Source organism: Cheilinus undulatus, linkage group 1, assembly GCF_018320785.1.
Source record: "Cheilinus undulatus linkage group 1, ASM1832078v1, whole genome shotgun sequence".
Lineage (NCBI taxonomy): Eukaryota > Metazoa > Chordata > Actinopteri > Labriformes > Labridae > Cheilinus > Cheilinus undulatus.
Genome location: NC_054865.1, coordinates 5,018,821 through 5,037,615, shown reverse-complemented (window position 1 = coordinate 5,037,615; position 18,795 = coordinate 5,018,821). Strand labels below are relative to the sequence as shown.

At 40.3% G+C, this 18,795-nt stretch overlaps 1 protein-coding gene across 1 annotated transcript in view; it reads right to left on the bottom strand.

Moving 5' to 3' along the window:
• Window positions 1–13,795, bottom strand: part of hsd11b2 (hydroxysteroid (11-beta) dehydrogenase 2) — a 46,619-nt gene extending 32,824 nt beyond the window's left edge. The window contains exon 1 of the mRNA XM_041785945.1: window positions 13,263–13,795. Within this exon, the coding sequence (XP_041641879.1) occupies window positions 13,263–13,542 (280 nt within the window). The 5' untranslated portion in view covers window positions 13,543–13,795. The remainder of the gene's footprint in view (window positions 1–13,262) is intronic.
• Between the last annotated feature and the right edge of the window lie 5,000 nt (window positions 13,796–18,795).

Sequence of the window (18,795 nt, the reverse complement as noted above, 5' to 3'; positions counted from 1 at the left end):
GGAAAACAGAACTAGGGGTTCTTTCAGGAATATTTGCTGAAGTCCAGAGAGTCCTTGAGGAAGTTACTGGATGTTCTACAGGGTCAGGTGGTTCTTTCAAAGACTTTAGGTATTACTAATAAAATATGGTGTGCTTTAAAGGTTCCTGTCAACGTCATGTTCTCAGGATCTTTAGAGGTTTTAATAATCCTTAAGAAGGTCTTAGGGTTTCTCAGAAGAGCTAATGCAGTACTTGGCAGTCGTTGATCCATCATACCTAACATAAAGTTCCTCAAGAACAGATCTGTTTACTGGTTTTGAGGTCCATTGTTCTGAAATCAGCACAGATTGGGGCCACATGCTCTTGTTCTCAGGGTGAACTGACTATTAGGCAACATTTCCTAAAACGCTCCTGCATGATGTCTGTTCTCTCCGTGTGAAAACAATACGGACTCATGGCGGAGGTCGCCGTTGCTTCATCGGTCGGAAACTCTGTCGCAACAAGCCGTGGTCCATCTGTGAGCAGAGGTCCTGTGACAGGACGAGGAGCAAAGAATCAAACCTTTAAATAACCAGCAATGATAATCACCAGTAAACATGTTCTGTTACATAACGCACTCTGACTGAGAGGCCTGATGGTCTCCTGTCATCGTTCAGTGTCTCTGTGACTCTCTTTGTCTTATGGATTTAAAGATCACCACTCAGTGGCTTGTATTAAGGTGAACTTTCAGAATTAGTAATACAGAAGAGGGTGAAGAGGAAAAAATTTACAACAAAGAGAGGCGAAAGAGGACATCTGTGAGCGCTGCCTACCTGGGCGTGTCTACTATTACTGTGGAGGTAACTGGATCAAAAATGTCAGAAAGCTGCTGACAAAGCCACCTTCATCAGAAGATCTTCACTTTAGTTTGATTTTTATTATTACACATTTTTTACATGTGTGCACCATCAATTTCAGGAATAAAAAATCAGCGTTAAAAGTTATGATTGTGTTGGACTGACTTTGACGCCACCAGCTGGATTCGGAAATATTTTGAATTTGTAATGTGTGCAACAGTAAACTATTTTAATAAAGGTTAGGAAGCTCCATGCATCCATCATCCATAATGCTTTTCCCTTCTGGGGTCACACGGGGATAAAAGCCAATCCCAGCTGTGATTAGAGGAGAGGTGAGATACACCTTTGACTGATCACTAGTCAAATACAGGGCTGATTAAGACAGAGAAGGAGGCATACCTACAATTACACCTACAGGTAATTTAACCTAACTGACTGTGAAAGAAAGTCAGAGTACCCAGAGAGAACCAGGTCCAATCAGGATCCTTCCTGCTGTGAGGCCAGAGCACAAACCTCTGCACGGTCATACAGCCTCCTAACCTTGCAAAGCAGATTGATACGCCTGTTTCCGTGTTTCTCACTGGCGAATCCATCTTGCAATATCCTGTCTGAACAGTTTGGGCCCGGTTAGAAAGTGTCAGGACCAATCAGCGTCAAGGGGCAGTACTTTCAGGCGCAGCGGAGTCATAACATAAGCAAGCAGAAACAAGAGGCTGGCAATTATGGTGGAAGAGATTAGTGTGGATGCTGCTAAATTACCAGTTTAACCAGAACTTGACAACATTTCTTCGTTAAAAAAAGAACAAAGAACAGCAGTGAGTTGTTTTCTTTTCAAACATGACAAAAGTCATGTATTGACACGTCAACAGTCGTCATGGTTTGCTCTATTCCTCGGTAGCAGCACACGCGTGTGTTTTGTTGCTCTTATTGGCCTGTAAAGATGTGACAGACAGAGCGTTCATCCAATCACACTCCAAGTTTTTTTCAAATCCTCTGCCCTTTCCCCAAATGGCTGTGTGAAACACAGCCATTTGGAAAACCTGATACACTTTATGATTTTTAAATTAATGACAACACTTGACAGAAATGAAGGGGTGAAAGGTTAAAAAAGATGTAGCATTTCTCATAATCAAATAACATTTTGACCAATCATTTCATCGCAGATTTAATTTACAGTTTTTTGGTGAAGGTTATTATAAAGTAGAAAATAACAGGAAAATAAGAAAGCCAAGAAAAGTGGGAAACTACTTTATGAAAAAGGGGAGTGAAAAAATAGTGAAAAATGTTCAGAGTTAAAAACCCCGGGTTGAGTTAGACTGGAAAAATGGGATGGCAAACAACCAAATAAAGAGTTCTGAGGGTGGAAGATGAGAAGTGAAGAGTAACTTTGGGTAGTTGCTCAGTGATATTTCTGTTCTTGTTTCTGTTGGACCCGTTTGGCTGCAGCTGTGTAACTGGAACCTTTGGACCCACAGTCCGACTCTCTGGAGAACACCAGGCAGAGATCATCACAGAGGGGAAAAACCACCAGCAAACTCAGATGTAGAGAGCAGCCGGGAAAGAGATTAATCTCAAACCAGGCCCGACTCAATCTTGCAAAGCAGATGGATTTGCCGGTTTCTGTGTTTCTTACTGGTGAATCCATCTTGCAAAGCCCCCATCTGAACTGTTTGGGCCTGGTTAGAAAGTGACAGGACCAATCAGTACTTTACTGACATGACATAAGCAAGCAGCAACAAGAGACCAGTGCAATTATGGCGGAAGAGATTAGCGTGGATGCTACTAAAGCACCAGTTTTATCACAACTTGATGACATTTCTTTGTTAAATGAAGAACAAAGAACAGCAGTGCATTGTTTTCGATCAAAAACGACAAAACTCACGTACTGACATGTCTACAGTCACCATGGTTCACATTATTAGTATGCACACCTCGATTGCGTCACATGTTTTGTTGCTCTGATTGGCCTGTGAAGATGTGACAGCCAGAACGTTCATCCAATCACCCTCCAAGTTTTTCAAAATCTCTGCCCTTTCCCAAACACCATCTAGGAGAGGTTAGGTAGGACTTTGATCCAGACTAAAATATTTTAAGTTTTGGATGAATTTAGATGAAATGTGCCTCAGACATCGATGTTTCCCCAAAGATGAGTTTTACGACTTTGGAGTTTGTTTGATGCTGAAGAGCGGTCTCTATCACAGTCTCTATCCCTGCCCAACCTTCTGCAGATACCTTCTATCAAGTCTCTTTAGCATTGCATATGCTGTGTTTGGTCTAAGCGTGGCTACACAGAAGAGACATGGCATTGGCTCCTGACCCCTTAAAGTCCTGACCTGCAGACTTTTGACTGTGGACCTAAGATCACAAACACTGTCACCTGTAAAATGTCCTAAATCAGGGAGCAGGATCACTGCAGACACTTCCTCTAGTGTATTATTGATAATCCAGAGGGAACATTTGATTTTTGGATGCAGTATTTTTTAGGAAAATCTTTTTAATTGGCTTTTCAAGCACTTTAGTCCAGAAGATTGTTTCGTTGCTGTGGTATCAAACAAGTATCAGTGCTGTTTTCACTAGAATTGTATTAAATTTAAAATTCCCTTTCAGCAGCAAATCACTGAATTACACATGAGGTGGTCTCTTTTATCAAGACTCCATGTACTAAAGGCTCTTGCTTTCTTTCTCATTAATTCCATGTTGCCTTATTTGTCTGTAGGTCAATAATCTGCACAGTTTCCCCTGATTCTCAAACACATTTGGAGGCTGCATGGAGAATCCTATTATGATGCATCAGGATGAAACAAAGACCCATTTCAAGCTCTAAAAATTGAGGATGTGGGCATGGATTCAGAGGTCTGGAACTGATCGATCTTCAGCGGTTTGGATGGGTTTTCTCCACAGAGCTCTTCCTCTCTGTGATGGAGGGTGTAAAGAGGCTCAGAGAGGTGTCCTCCACATGCCGGCAGGACGCCAGCCCACAGCACTGCCCGGTCAGCGAGCCCTGTGACTTCAACCCTCATCCTTCGAAGAATGTAGCTCTTTGTAGAGCAGTTCATTAGCTTTCTAAGAGGTTTACCGCCTCTTTTTTTCACCCTCTGCTCTTATTTCCAGAGTGACCCCGCACTGACCTATACAAGCTTTCAGCAGAGCCAATTAAGAACGAGCTGTTGATTAAGACCTCAGCCTGGTCCAGGTTTAAATCTGTTCCTGGATATCCCGTTCTTCTGCAGTGAAGCCAGCATGCAGGGCCACAAGGGTATGTGGGCTGCACACACTAACCAGACCGAATGATCAGAGATTACTTCCTAAAAGTCCTGAGGAATGATTTCATAAGAACCTTTGTGCCACAGGAGGGGGTTAAACCGTTTAAGGACCTGCTGCTCCGCTGTCTGTGGCATGCTGTGGTTGCATACATGTAAAGATATTCTAAAGATCTTGTTAAGGCCACGTGAAGGGGTGACATTCAGACTTGGTCATGTGCACACTTCAGGGATTTTCAAGTGTGTTACTATGACACCAGACGACCTCCTGAAGCTGCGCAGTTCGGCCAGTGGACAGCTTAGTCTGCAGAACACACTGATCTGGTTTGGGATTACCAAGGCACAACACGAGACTCAGATTCAAGTTCACAAATCAAGAAGAGCTGGACAGACATCCCGATTTCCTCCTGGTTCATGTTTACAGTCTGTATTTATAGTGCTGCAGCTGACTTTATTTCACACGTGGCTGTTGCTTTTTTTTTTTTTTAACAGTCTTATAAAGACTAAAGATTTTTCCAGTCCCCTAAATCACATTCTGAAAAGACCTCTGCAACTTTTAGGAATGCTTTAATAATAGACTTTAGACTTTTTAATTTCATATTTTGGCTTTTTTCTATTCAAAATTTAAAATGTTGTGATATTTTAACCTTTAAAACTCAGGATTTTAAATTTTTCTCGTATTATGACCTTTTAACCTGACGATTTTTAATTTTCTTTTCATATTTTGATCTTTCAACTCATTTTTTGCTTTTTTCCCTTAAATTTTGACCTTTTAAACTCAAGATTTGGATTTTTTTTCTCACATTCTGCACTTTTCAACTCATAATTTTAAATTTTAAGTCATATTTTAACTTTGTAAACTTGTGATTTTGTTTTTTCCCCACATATTTTAACCTTTAAACTCATTATTTTAAAGGTTAATTCATATTTTGGCCTTTTAAACTCATGATTTTGACTTTTAATTTTGTGTTCTGACTTTTTGAACAAATAGTTTTGCCTTTTTATTTCAGATTTTGAGTCTTTCATTCAACTTGCCATTTTGACTTTATTAATCTCAAAACCATTCATCCTCAGAGCCCAGTGTTTTTCTACTTGAAAATGAGGTCGACAATTTAAGGTTAAATGTTGACCCTGTTTAGCCCTCTTAGACCTAAATTCAGATTCTGGCCCCTGCTGTGATTGAGTTTAAAACCCCTGAATTAACTGATTTTGGAGCAACATAAGATCGTATTTATGGCTCCCTTGTTTATAAAGACAGTGAGCAAGAGGACAGAGAAGAAACTAACTCTAGACACCTGTATTTAAAACGCTGCATGAGGAGGGACCTCTGACATTCTGTCGTTTTTAAGGTTCTGCTATTACAACGATGCATGTTTTCTAGTCCTTTTAACAGCCCTCTTTTAAACAATCAGACACTGCAGTAGCAGCTCACAATATGACACAAAATAATGCAATTAAAAATGCATAAATCTCAGTAACTGAAACCTGCATTAAAGGCACTTAGCTTTTACATAAGGTTACCATAAATCAAGATTTGTTCCCTTACTGAAATAGTGTCCACTCCTCTATTTATTTGGTGTATTTTTCCACCATGGCCCGTGGGTGCTCACAGTTGCCCACAAGCAGCGAAGCTCCTGACCACCTACATTATGAGCCGTGATGATTTATAGAGGTGAGAGTAAGTTCTCTCCATACGTGACTGCTCACTGTGGAAGTAGGAGGGAAAAACCAGTTTGAGGCCCTGCAGAGATCTAGTGTTTGTCCTGCAGAGGTCACTTCTCTGGGTTTGATGTGCAAGTTTTAACAGTTCAGTGACATCCGCCTGATGTTTGTATAACCTAGATTTTCTTTCCTCCATCAAAGCTGCTCTCCTTCCTGCGGGGGAGGTGACTGCCGAGGATGGGGACCACACCTTTGTTCAAAGTCTCAAAATGTGTGCATGCAAGCAGTTTCACTTGTGAAGACTAGTGGAGAAGGTTCAGAGCAGAGAGAAGGCCAAAAGGAAGAGAGATAGGGGCAAACAAATGGTACTTTGTGGCTAGTATGGGAGATGGAGCTGTTGAATGACATGAAAAATACTTATTTTGTCTAACTAGTATGAAAGTAATTGTAAAATGTTTATCTGACATTTTGCAAGAACAAGTTTTAGCATGTCGGGAAGTCTTAATCTTTAACAGATGATTGAATGCGTTAGCATGGACTTGAGCCTTATCCTGATTTTGCTGACATTTTCTTGGAAGGACAGTTTCGAATAAAACCCTGTGGTTTTCCACCCTAAAAAGCGACTTTTCCTTTGTTTCTTGGAAACACATACTTGCTAAATCCTCAGACCAACCTGATAACCTGATAACTGTTAGTGACTGTGATGATATAGTGATGACATTTTCTCTCAGGAGTCTGTGCATTGAGCTGAAGTTGATCAGATGCTTTGTGCGTTCTCAGTCCTGTCTAGAGTTTATCTGCTCTGCACTGACGAGTTTTACCTGTAACGAAAACAGACTCAGTGTGCATCTTGAACAGAGCGGAGCAGAGCTTCTGGCACGTGCCAGGGATGGACCAGAATGCACACTGTGGAATTGGAAAGATTAGGAGCCCGGAAAGAGAGTGTTTTGCCAGGAGTGTGTGTGGATCGCTGTGCAGAGTTTGGGGAGTTCAGATGTTCAAATTCTCTCCCTGTCAACAGCAGCTCACTAAAAACATGATGCATGTGAAACATCTGTTTTCAAGTGATCAACATCATTAAGCATCGTCCTTTTGGATAGAAATCAGATAGATAAAACATTTAAGTAAGTCATTGATTATATAAGATGATTATATAAACAGTACTGTGCAGAAGTGTTAGGCATGTTTGGGACGAAATTTGAGGCTGAAGTAAGGCGTGTAATCGGGCAGGAAGGAGGACTGACACAACCCAGGCCATGCTCTGGATGTCTTTGTACATTACCAAGGGCATTGGAAAATAATCTGGTGAAAACAAAACAAAAACCACAGCTTTAGGGTGGAGTTATTGGTAGATGTGGTGCTTAAACATCGCCTAGGGTACTGTTAGGGCGGGCAGGAGGGTTGCCACAACCCCCTGGTTGTCGTGTGTATGTTCAAAGCACCTGAAAACTGTTGGTGGTTGCTGGGCGTATTACCAGGGGTGCAAAGGCCCGGACAAAAGAAATGCTGTTATGCTCATCCTTGGCTGCTGAGCGACACACGTACATGTCACATGGATCGACACTGACTCTGGCCGCCCTCCCTCCTCTCTTCAGCCTGGGGTTGTGGAACATCAGGACCTGTGAAGAACCGTTGGCGCTCTACATGCCTAAAATTTCTGCATGGTACTGTATTTATAATATACTATATTATATCCTGTGAGACTTTTCAAAAGCTGTACAGTCAGTCAGTTATGGATTTAATAAATGTTATCTGGTACAGGACTTTTAAATAAATAGTAAAGCAATGTTAAATATGCAGCGTCAGACTTTGAGATTAATATGACAGAGAAACTTTAACAGTCGTATTTCAGCAGTAGCACTAGCCAACGTTATGCAATAGTTATGATTTGGTTTTGTTTTGGCAACATCAGAACTGGAGAGGGTCCAGGAAATATTGGTATTTAGTTTGATAAACACGAATGTGCTCACACAAGTCACACCGCCCACGGACAGGACTTTAACTGAAGCCAACGCCTCGAAGAATTCAATACCTGCTTTTATTGATTGACATCTCTTTAGTTTGTTTGACTAAAACGCTTTTCAAAAAAAGAAAAAAGAAAAGAAACTGAGGCGGGCCAAATTAGCTGGATCCAGAATAGGAGCAGAGTGATGATTGAAACTGGTGCATAATTATGATCATAAGACAATATGATGATAATTCTGGATCAGGTCTGTTTCCCAGTAAATATTTTTACCAGGACAGACTCTATCAATGCTTATTCTTCATATTAATGTTGGACTGGAGAAAATGATTCACTTTTTTTGCAAAGCAGAACAAAAACTAGTGAACCAGTGAAGGCAATTTCTGTACAATCATGGCAACACCCTGTTGTCCCTCCTTCTCTTTTTTTGACCTTTTCCTCAGAAAATGATTCATTCAATGAACAACACTGCCTCACTTCTTGCTCATTCTTGTGAAACACATTTATTATATGAACACCAAAGTGTTGTTCCATAGGTTATATGGTAAAAAAAAAAAAGTCACATAAGGGGTGGGATTAAGGGTTTCTGTTCTGGCCCACTGGCTGTTTCCATCGTCTTCTTCATCCTCTTTCTTCTTCATCTCTGTTGGGGACGATAACACCACAAAACTATAACTCCATACAGGCCCGGCCACAGAATTGGCTGGGCCACTGAAAACTCCAGAGAATGGGCCCTCCCCAGCTGTGACTTATTGATGATATCAATGCATGTATTGGATCAGTAGCACTGGTTATAGCAACCTGACTAACAGTGTTAACTTTGACAGCTTTTATCAATTTTAGTCGTAGTTTTCTGATTACATGTCTTTTAGTTTCAGTCACATTTTAATCATTTCTAACTTTTTAGTTTTAGTCTAGTTTTAGTCCATGAAAAGTCCTCACATTTTAGTCTTTACTTTTAGTCTTAACTTTTTTTTTCTTGCCTAAATCTGGTACCAAATCATGGTAGTGTGTTCTCTGCACTCTGCCAAACCTGGGGTCCCTGCTTTCTACAGCTGAGAGGCAGAATAGATACAGCTGCATTGTTTTTGACAGATTTACCACCAGTGGAGAAATATCAGATTTTTATGTCAGACGAAAACTGAATTACATTTTAGACTAGTTTTAGTCTTGATGAAAACTAAACTTTTAATCAGTTTTAGTCATCACAGATCTATTTTTGTTAGTCTTAGTCTAGTTTTCATCATGGAAAAAAAGGCTGTCGACGAACATCTTTAGTCGTAGTAAGAATTTACACGGCTGGCTGACGGTTGCCTCATTTTTGCTGATGTTAGAACATGCCGCTTTGTAACATCTTTTCATCACTGTTCATGCCTATTTTGTTACATTTGTTTCCACATTAAACCCATTTGTGCCTTTTTTGCTACTTTTGAACCACTCTTCACTACTTAAGCTGCCTATTTTGCCTCTCTATGCCAATTTTAACCCATTTTTGCCACTTTTTAACCACTTTTCACCATTCATACCACTTATTTTTGCTACTTTAGCAAGTTTTTGACACTTTAATCACTTTTCACCATTTTTGCTGCCTATTTTTGCCAATGTAGTAAATGTTTGCCACTTTTTAACTGCTTTTCACCACTTTACTGCCCATTTTTCCCACTTTTTACCTTTGGTAAACCACATTAGCACCTTTTAACCTACTTTTGCTAATCCAAACACATTTGTGCCACTTTTTACTCCTTTTCACCATTCTTACTGCATATTTTTGACACTTTTTACCATCAGGAACCCCCAATAGTGCCTTTTTAACCTACTTTTGCTACTTTAAGTATTTTCATTGCCATTTTTAACTTTTTAAATTTTTGCCACTCTAACTACTTTTCAATTTAATTTTTTGCCAATTCAAACATTTGCTAAACTCTTATCCATCTCAGTCCCGCCCTCTATGGGTTCAAAATAAATGTTCTTTTAGCATCAAAGTTGTCCCAATCCTACTCAAAAGTTTGAAAACACAAGCTGGTTTGATTTGAACAAAGAAAAAGAACCAATATAATCCAATCTTATAATCCATTTTTCTTCAATGTTCAGTTTTGATGATTCTGTTTAACTCTTATCTAATCAGATTAGCTTGAGTAAACTGAGTCCTGTTCTGATTTCTAAGGATTGGATGTTGTGTTTAATTTCTATTTTTGGATGTAAGAAGTTTCCAGTTATTCTAAGAACTAAGTCATTGATTATTAGAAATAAAAACACCCCAGTCACGTGACTTTTGTCATGAAATGCCAAAGGTCTTAAATTAAAAACAGATTACAGCATGTATCATGTAGAGTAATTAGCTGCAGAGTAAGCGCAGCGTCGGCCCGCCTCCATGGTGACGCCCGGGTTTGAACTTCCAGGTTCTTCGAGGGCCCGTTTGGGAAAGTTTCCACTTTGAGTGTCTTTCTGTGCAGATTACATGAGCGCAGGGGAACACAAAGGCAGAGTGTGGTGTTATTAAACAGCCGCATTAATCTGCAGATCTGATTACCTCGTTAACTACCACACCGAGAGCCCCGAGCCAGCTGGCAACAAAGAAACTGTGATTAAGTCTGCACAGAGGGCTGTTCCAAGCACAGAGCGACGGCTGTAGGCTTCACATGTCACAGCCCTCACTCCCACTGATCCATAAACTAATCAGCTGTCTTATCAGCCTCACTTCCTCGCTTCTCTGGTATCACAAAATGGGACAAAAACACTCAACAGTTACGTGAACACAGCAGCTGCTCGCTGCTGATGTCACTGTTATTGTGGAGGGGAATCCCCCCTCCCCCACTCAAAGATAGCCATTGTATACGAACCTCCACAGAGTCTCAGGAGGATCAGATCACCTCTTTGATCGGAGCAGAAATACGGCGGCTTTAAGATTCCTCGAATCATTTACGCTCACACAAAAGATTACAACGCTTCTTTTAACCTGTTACAGCCTGTTTTATTCTCTCTCTCCTTACAGTCAGAGAAACACTCGAGCAAATCCTCTGCATTTTTGAGCCATGACTGAACAATGGGTTTGATGGAAACAGGTTACTCTCAGGTACACAGAAACCAGCTCCTTAATGAATGGGGACCAGAAGGCCAATCAGAGCCAGTCAGTAATGTAAAGGTTATGACAAACTAATGCTTCAGTATACATGAAACAGCCAATATATACTGCTACAAAAAACTTTAATAGGACAGACCATCTACATTTAACTAACGGTTAACTAGCAGCTAATCACTCAATCATAACTCAGTGGATAACTAGCAGTTATTAACTGGGTCATTTGTTTCCTACAATCCTGGTTAACTAACAGTCAGAAACACGGTTAAAACCCAATTCAGTACCAGTAAGTTCATTAAGTTCCTGGCTACTTTGCAGCTTATAACTTAGTCATGCCTGGTTAACTTGCAAGGAATAACTTAGTAAAGTTACTCATTTAGCCCCCGGCAAACTAGCAGCTATCATTACAGTCATTTCCTGGCTAACATGTAGTTAGTTACTACTTTGTTTCCTTGTTAACGACCAGTTAATACCAGTCATTCTCCCATTAAATACCAGTAAGTCATTCATTTAGTTTCTGGTTAACTTGCATCTAGAAACTTAATCATTCCTTGGTTAACTAGCAGTGAATAACATCGTCAAACTCTAAGTTACTCATTTAGTCCCTGGTTAACCGGCAGCTGTAACTGTCATCTCCTAGTCAACAAGTGGTCAGTTACCACATTGGTAACTACCAGTTAATATCATTCTCCCATTAAATACCAGTAAGTCACTCATTAAGGTTCTGGTTGACAAGCATTACTCAACCACTCCTTGGTTAACTTCAGATGAATAACAGTAATCCCCTGGTTAAATACCAGGAAGTTACCCATTAAGTTTCACATTAACTAGCATCTAGTAACTTACTCATTCCTTCATTAACTAGCCATTATTAGAAGTCCCTCCTTTGTTCAATATCAGTAAGTTATTTCTTATGTTTCTGGTTTACTAGTAATGAAAAACATAGCAAAACCCTATGTTACTCATTTGGCCCCTGTTTAACTAGCAGTCCTTCCCTTGTTAACTAAAAGTTATTGTTAGTCATTTCCTGGTTAACAAGTGGTCAGTTACTACTTTGTTTCCTTGTTAACTACCAGTCATTATCAGTCAATCTCCCATTCAAGGGGACATATTATACAAAAATAACTTTTTTAGGCTTTTCGAACACAAATATGTTCCCCTGGCCTGTCCACAATCCCCTCAAGTACCAGAAAAATCCATTCCCTCTCCGCCTCTCTTTCTCCATCTTTCAGAAAATGTGTGCTGAAATGAGCTGTTCTCAGATTTTACACTACTTGTTTCGGATCCCAGTCAAGTCCTTAACTTTGGATGAAAGTGTCTCTAACATCAGGAGTGCAACATCCATTTCCTGAGAGGGGCGTGGTCAGGGGTGGAGTCAGACAGCTCATTAACATTTAAAGCCACAGACACAGAAACGGCTTGTTCTGAGCAGGGCTGAAGCAGAGGGGTTTTTAGACATACAAAAATCCAATATTAAAGTGCTTTTTTCAGCATCAACCCTCACAGGCATGTTTTGGGGACCTCTGACAACAATATAAACTTGTCTTAAAAGGGTAAAATATGTCCCCTTTAAATACCAGTAAGTTACTCATAAAGTTTCTGGTTAACCAGCATCTAGTAACGTTATCATTCCTAGGTTAACTAGCTATGATTAACAGTCCTCGTTAAATACCGGTCATTTTTTACCAAGTCCCTGGTTATTTGCAGCCTGTAACTCAGTCATGCCTGGTTAACTAGCATCTAGTAACTTAATCACTCCTAGGTTAACTACTAGTTAATAACAATCATTCCCTGGTTAAATACCAGTAAGTTACTTAATAGGTTTCCAGCTAACTGACATCTATTTACCCAATCCCAGTAACTCAGTCCTTCTCTAGTAGAATAGCAGTAAGTCCCTGGATAACTCGCAGTTAGTAACACATCTATTCCTCTGGTTGACTAGCTGTGAGTAACTTAGTCTTTCCTTTAATAACTAGCAGTTATTCTCTGGTAGTTGGAAATGCATTCATTCCCTGATAAACTAGAAGTTTATTTCTCCCTCATCCCCTGGTTGTTATATAGTAGTTAGAATCTCATCTGTTCATTGGTTAACCAGCCTGGGGCTTCTTTCTCTGTTAAGACTGAATAAGAGGTTTAGTGCTTGTAGATCCATTAGTAAAATGAGACGATCCACACTTTTTCCCATGAATGCTGCTCATTAAGTTGCACATAGAAGCTTTCTGTGAATTCATCTAACAGTAAATTTGCCTTGTCTCTTCACAAAAGATGCAATAACTCTTCAATCTTAGAGTACAACTCCTGACACATGCACAGACCTAAACAGCGCTGATGCAGCTTTCCTAGAAAGAGGGCATGTTCTGCAGCCTGCATCTAAGAAAAGGAAATGTTTTACTCCTTCTGGAAAGTTGTAAAGCTGACCTTTCATCCTACAATAAAAGTGCAAACACATGCACCTGGAAGAGTAGGCGGAGCCTCCTCTTACCTGTGATGAATACAGCCTTGCCGTGGGCAGGTAGAGTGGCAGGTGGTGAGCCGGTCCTGGTGGCTAAGTAGATGCAGAAGGCGAGGAAAAGCAACGCCAGCAGCAGCATGGCTGGCAGGCAGAACGCCCACAGACGCTCCACCAGCACAGTGGCCCCCAGCCAGGCCACCAAGGTGGGGGTGGCGCTCAGGTGGGAAGCCAGAATCTTCTTCATGGCCCCACAGACAAAAACAGTGAGGACCCCGGTGTAGATCCAGAAGGGAAGAGTGTAGTCGTCCATGATCAGAGGAGTGTCAGAGGAGGGTCACCTGGTTTACCTGTCTGTCTGATATTCTCTCAGAATTTTCCTTCTTTTCTTCTGCTTTGATTCAAACCAAAACAAAATCTACTCAGATGTTTGTGTCTGGTCTCCCTCCCCAGTCAGTGTGTATGTCTCTCTGCCTCTCTCCCTCTCTGCTGCACACACTCTGACACACACTCTCTCTCTCTCTCTCTCTCTCTGAGTGTGTCGGTGGAACCGGTGCAGAGCTCGTCCCCTGCCTCTCTCTCTTTCCCCGGCTCTCTCAGTGTATATATAGAGGAGAGCTGCACGGGGAGGAGGGACTACACGCTGCAGCCCTGCATCTAATCTGCAGCCCACACACACAACACACTCACACAACACAGAGCTATTGATCATTGTATAATAAATCAGGCCAATTAAATAATCAAGCTCTGTCCCAAAAACTGGGGAAAAAACTTTGCAATGTCAAAAGTTTTAGAAAAAAACTTAGCTTGGATCACATCAGTTCTTGAAGGTTTTATAAGTGGGAGAGATCCAAAACATCCGAAACATCCAAAAACATCCAAAAAGGAGAAACTTCATGAAAAATGGAATATTTGACATTTCGGCAGAATCTGTAACAGAAGAAATACTTAGACAAGACTAACACAAGAACTATCAGAAACATTAGAACAGAAACAATATAGACAATTAAAAAAAACACACACACTAGATATTCTAAGCATTATACAACTTACAAACATTATAAATAGAAGGAACAGAAGAATCAGCAAGTACAGCCACTACAAGCGCCAAAATCTGAGCGTTTATTCCAGACTTCTGGACTCTGTTCCAAAGTCTTAATCCACAAGTAACCTGACAGTGTTTTAATTGCACGTGTTGCAAATGAGCACCAGCTGCAAAAATCAGCTTGAGTCCACTGATTCATACTGTAGTGTCCTGACAGCACCAGTGATCCAGCGCAATGTATTTCCCTCATGCCTCGTTCCGTCTTTCCTTTGCCGCACCAATGAGATGAGCAAAGAACAAGGAAACACCCAAATAAGCCATAATGAGTGTCAGACAGAATATTTAATTCACTTTCTCCCACACCTAGCTCTTCAGAGGTCGTAAGCTCGTGCTCCAAATAGAGATAGCTGTGCACTTAGAGGCTGTTTCGGTATTTTACCCATTAAACAGGATGCTTGGAGAAGCTAGGCTATGCAGCGCTATAGACAAAAACAGCAGCTCTGCTTAATATATAGAGTTTAAGGTAACAGATGTTTTGTTTTTCGTTTGAGTTTTAGGTGGGCCACAAAATACTGCTGGTTCAAATATATGCTTTAGGACCTGTGTCCATAGCGGGCTTTTTTAGCGCTGGCTTTATTTTTAATTCAAAACCAGCGCAGTCCAGTGTTCTGAGTGCCCAGAACGCTGGAATGCACTGGTTTTGAAAAAGCGAACTCGGTGTCAGCTGTTTTTATTGCCGTGCTCAAAGCGCTCCCAGTTGGAAACTGTTCAACTTTTGGAACAGCGCTGTGCTCGTCAATGTCAGATCTCCCTAAATCACCAATCAAAATCAAGAAGGGGCGGGGGAAGAGAAACCAATCTGACTCATCTTTCTTCATCTTTTTGGAGGGTAGTTTTCAGTTCTGCAGCTGCTGCCTGCAGACCTTTGTTTTAGAGCGCAGACCCAGGCAGTTGTTCAGATATGCTGAGGCGGAAGGGCACATAGCTGGTAGCTGAAGCTTGCATTGCAAATAGAAGTTGTGTTTAGGCTAATCCAGTTTCTACTTTATAACGCTAGGTGGCACTGTTGCACAAAAGACAACTAAAGAATACAAGATAAACAAAAAAGAGGGAATCCAAGATGGCGACTACCTGACTGTGTTTTTGTGACATAGAAAGAATGTAAATATTTGCTTCCAAGTCTGAAGTAAATTGTTCTTGCTCTGTACTCAGTTCATCTTCTTTTATTTCTATATCAACACCACAATATAATGCCAAACACAGAGGCTTTCTTGGTGAAAAATAATATTCCTAAAAAATTTTCAATATTGCGTACAATAAAGGCAGGATTTTTTTTTTAGCCCATTTTTAACCTTAAACAAGGGGCAACGCCAACTGAAACCACTGGAGGATAATGCCACTACAACTGCCAAGTAACTTATCCAACCAAACATTTAAAATACAGAAATATCCCTTTAATAATATCTGTCTTTGAAATGTTGGACTTGTCAAATGCTCATTAATGGAAAGCACCACACAACTGCTTTCAAAATAAAAGAGCTAGATGTCATATTTTTCACAGGAAGAAACTGAAACTCATAGGGTAGAGGATTAAATATTCACAGATCCAGTATGGTCAGTGAGTGTGCGATTCTCCATGTCGATGCTTCAGCATGAGTTTGTGAGAGTTACGGGGGGAAAGGGTTAATTGTTGAATGAGTGGTTGTATACAATGGCTGCTAGTGGAGTGATTAGCTCTTTGTCAGAACTGGACAACATTTTCTCATTAAAACAAGGGCAGGGAGCAACACTGAAAGATTTTCATGACAGAAAGATGTTTCCCTCTTCTCTGCTTTGCCATGGTTTGCGATCGTCAAGGGTGGGTTTGCTGGTGTATTCAATGGCTGCTGCTGTGGTAGCTGTTAGCTCGGATGTTGCTGTTAGAAAGCAGCAGTTTAATTGGAGCTGGACCACATTTCTTTAAAAAAAAAAGAGCATAGACCTCCACTGAAAGCTTGTCTAGACAAAGAAGATGTTTTTGCATGTTCCCTGACCGGCCTTGGCATCTATTTTAGTCACTGAGAAGCTTCACTTTTAATCATCTAGGGTAGCGGTATCTGTCAGTGCATGCTTATGCCATTTTGTCTTGTTGCTCTGATTGGCCCATCAGGGATGTGACAGAAAGTTCCAGTTGCCTTCAGGGATTTTTTTATTATTATTTCTGCCCTGAGCAAACACTTTATATGGGAGCTTTTCCAGATGAATGTGAAATACATCCACGCAAGATACTTGAAACAGTCTGGCATGTCAGGTTACATTAGCAAAGAAAGGGGTCAAATGTTCCCCAAATGACAACATAATGGCTCATTTAAATATGCACAAAAAGCACAGGTGCAAAGAGACAATGTCTGCTCTGCAGTACAGTCACTGGTGCATTTAACTTCACAATGTAATGCAACATGAATGAACACACTGCGATAGCAGCATAACACCATAATAGATGCCAGGAACAACTACAAACGTGTAGTGACAGCGGAAATTTCTTATTGTGCCAATGAGGAACCAAGCGGCTCCTGATTCATTTAATGGGAACCGTCTATGAATGGACCCTCAGAGTTAAGACGAGCCGGTTTAGTGAAACTGAGTAAAAAGGACAATAAAAACATAAAAAAACAGAAGTCCTGCAGCAGAACGACAAACAAACGTAGTTAGTGGACTTTGGGATTGTTTTGTCACATTTCCATGTTCAAAGATGAACTTTGTTACAGATGTAAATTATTGATTTTTCTCTGAAAGGAAAGGCAAAAAGCCTTTATCACACTCTCCCGCTGTGTGCAGACTGATGCTGGCCAAAAGCCATTCCTCTGTTTTTGTTATTTGTTCCTGAAATGTTAGTGTGCATCTTTGAGTTACAATCTTTCATCTGACTAAAACATGTTTCTGTTTTAATTATCCAGCTGTGCAAAGGAATGCAGTGTCATCCAAACAAAAATATCAAAACCCCCTATTCAAAAAAACAAAAAGACATAAAAGCAGAAAAGTGATTTACAAATCCTTTTCAACCATTTGAATACTGCTCAAAGACAGGATATTCAATGCTAACCTTTCTGTTTTTCCATAAGTTCATGCCTGCAAAATGTTCCTAAAAAGTTGGGACAGAAGCAAGTTTACCACTGTTCCACTACCTTTTCCTACTACAAGCATCAGGTACCTGAAGACACTAATTATTCAAGTATTGGAGATGGAATTCTGTTTATTCTTGCTTTATGTAAATCACTTTATGTAAGTCACTCATACTTGTAGGGTTTGTGTAGTTATATTGCACTTCAAAATGCACCACAGTGGAAGCCGGGTTTGGACTGCACACATGTTAGTAAGTCCTTGGGCGAGACACTTATCCCTGATTTACACCCACTGCTGCGTTGGTGGGGTTCAAATATGTATAAATGGGATAAAATGGTAAATGGACTTGAGCTTGTGTAATTCTTTTCTCGTCTTCTGACTACTCAAAGCGCTCTTACACCACAGGTCACACCTACCTATTCACACCAGGATGACAGAAGGTGCTATGGAGAATTGGCCATCAGTATAAACTAGTGTTGTTCTCAAGACCACACTATCTGAGACCAAGACTTTGCCAAGACCAAAACAAGACCAAGATTTTTGGGGATTGAGACTGAGTCAAGACCAAGACCATAAAAATCAATCAAAAAAAAAAAAAAAAAAAACATGACAAGGCTGAACAGTTAAAAAGCATTCTCTCTTTTAGTTTTCTTTTGATAAATTTGACAGATAAAAACAAAGTATCTGCAACTCTTTCAAAGAAGAACATGCAAAAATCTCAAATCTGTTTATCTAGATTTGTCCTGTGAATGAGGCCTAAAGTAAGTGTTCAGATGTTTTTCTGACTAGAAATAAGATGGACTGTTGTCTGCAGGTTAAGTTATTTGTTGTTGCAGCAAGTGCTTCTCCTTATTATCACATTAATGAAGTTGGAGAAAGGCAGATCAGAGCTGGTCTCAAAAGGTCTTGATGGAAATTCCCGAGTCCAGCCAGAGACCGAGACAAGACCAGGACATTCAAAAAGTGGTCTTAAGACCGGTCTCAAGACCAGGACTGTGACAACTCTAGTAAAAACTAATCCCATTCATGCAGATCCATACAAATTTACACCCAACCCATGTAACAGTGGGTCAAGGTCAAATGGGGTCAAGTGTCTTGCCCAAGGACACATCAGTGTACGACTGCAGGAGCTCGGGATTTTGGTTCAGCTCTGAGATTTAAAGCACCATTAGCATGAAGTGGAACCACAGACAAGAGTTTTAGCAAAACATAAAAACAAATTGTTGATATCTGTTTCATCCTGTGATAAATCAATGCACTATCAATTTTATTAATAAAAAAGTTTGAAAATTGAATGCATTTCAGAGAAAGTCTCAAATTGAGGTATAAAATCTTTTTAATGAAGATACATTACACCCTGTAAAGATAAAACTATTAGAAAATAAAGAAAATATGACAAATTAAATAAAATAAGCAGCA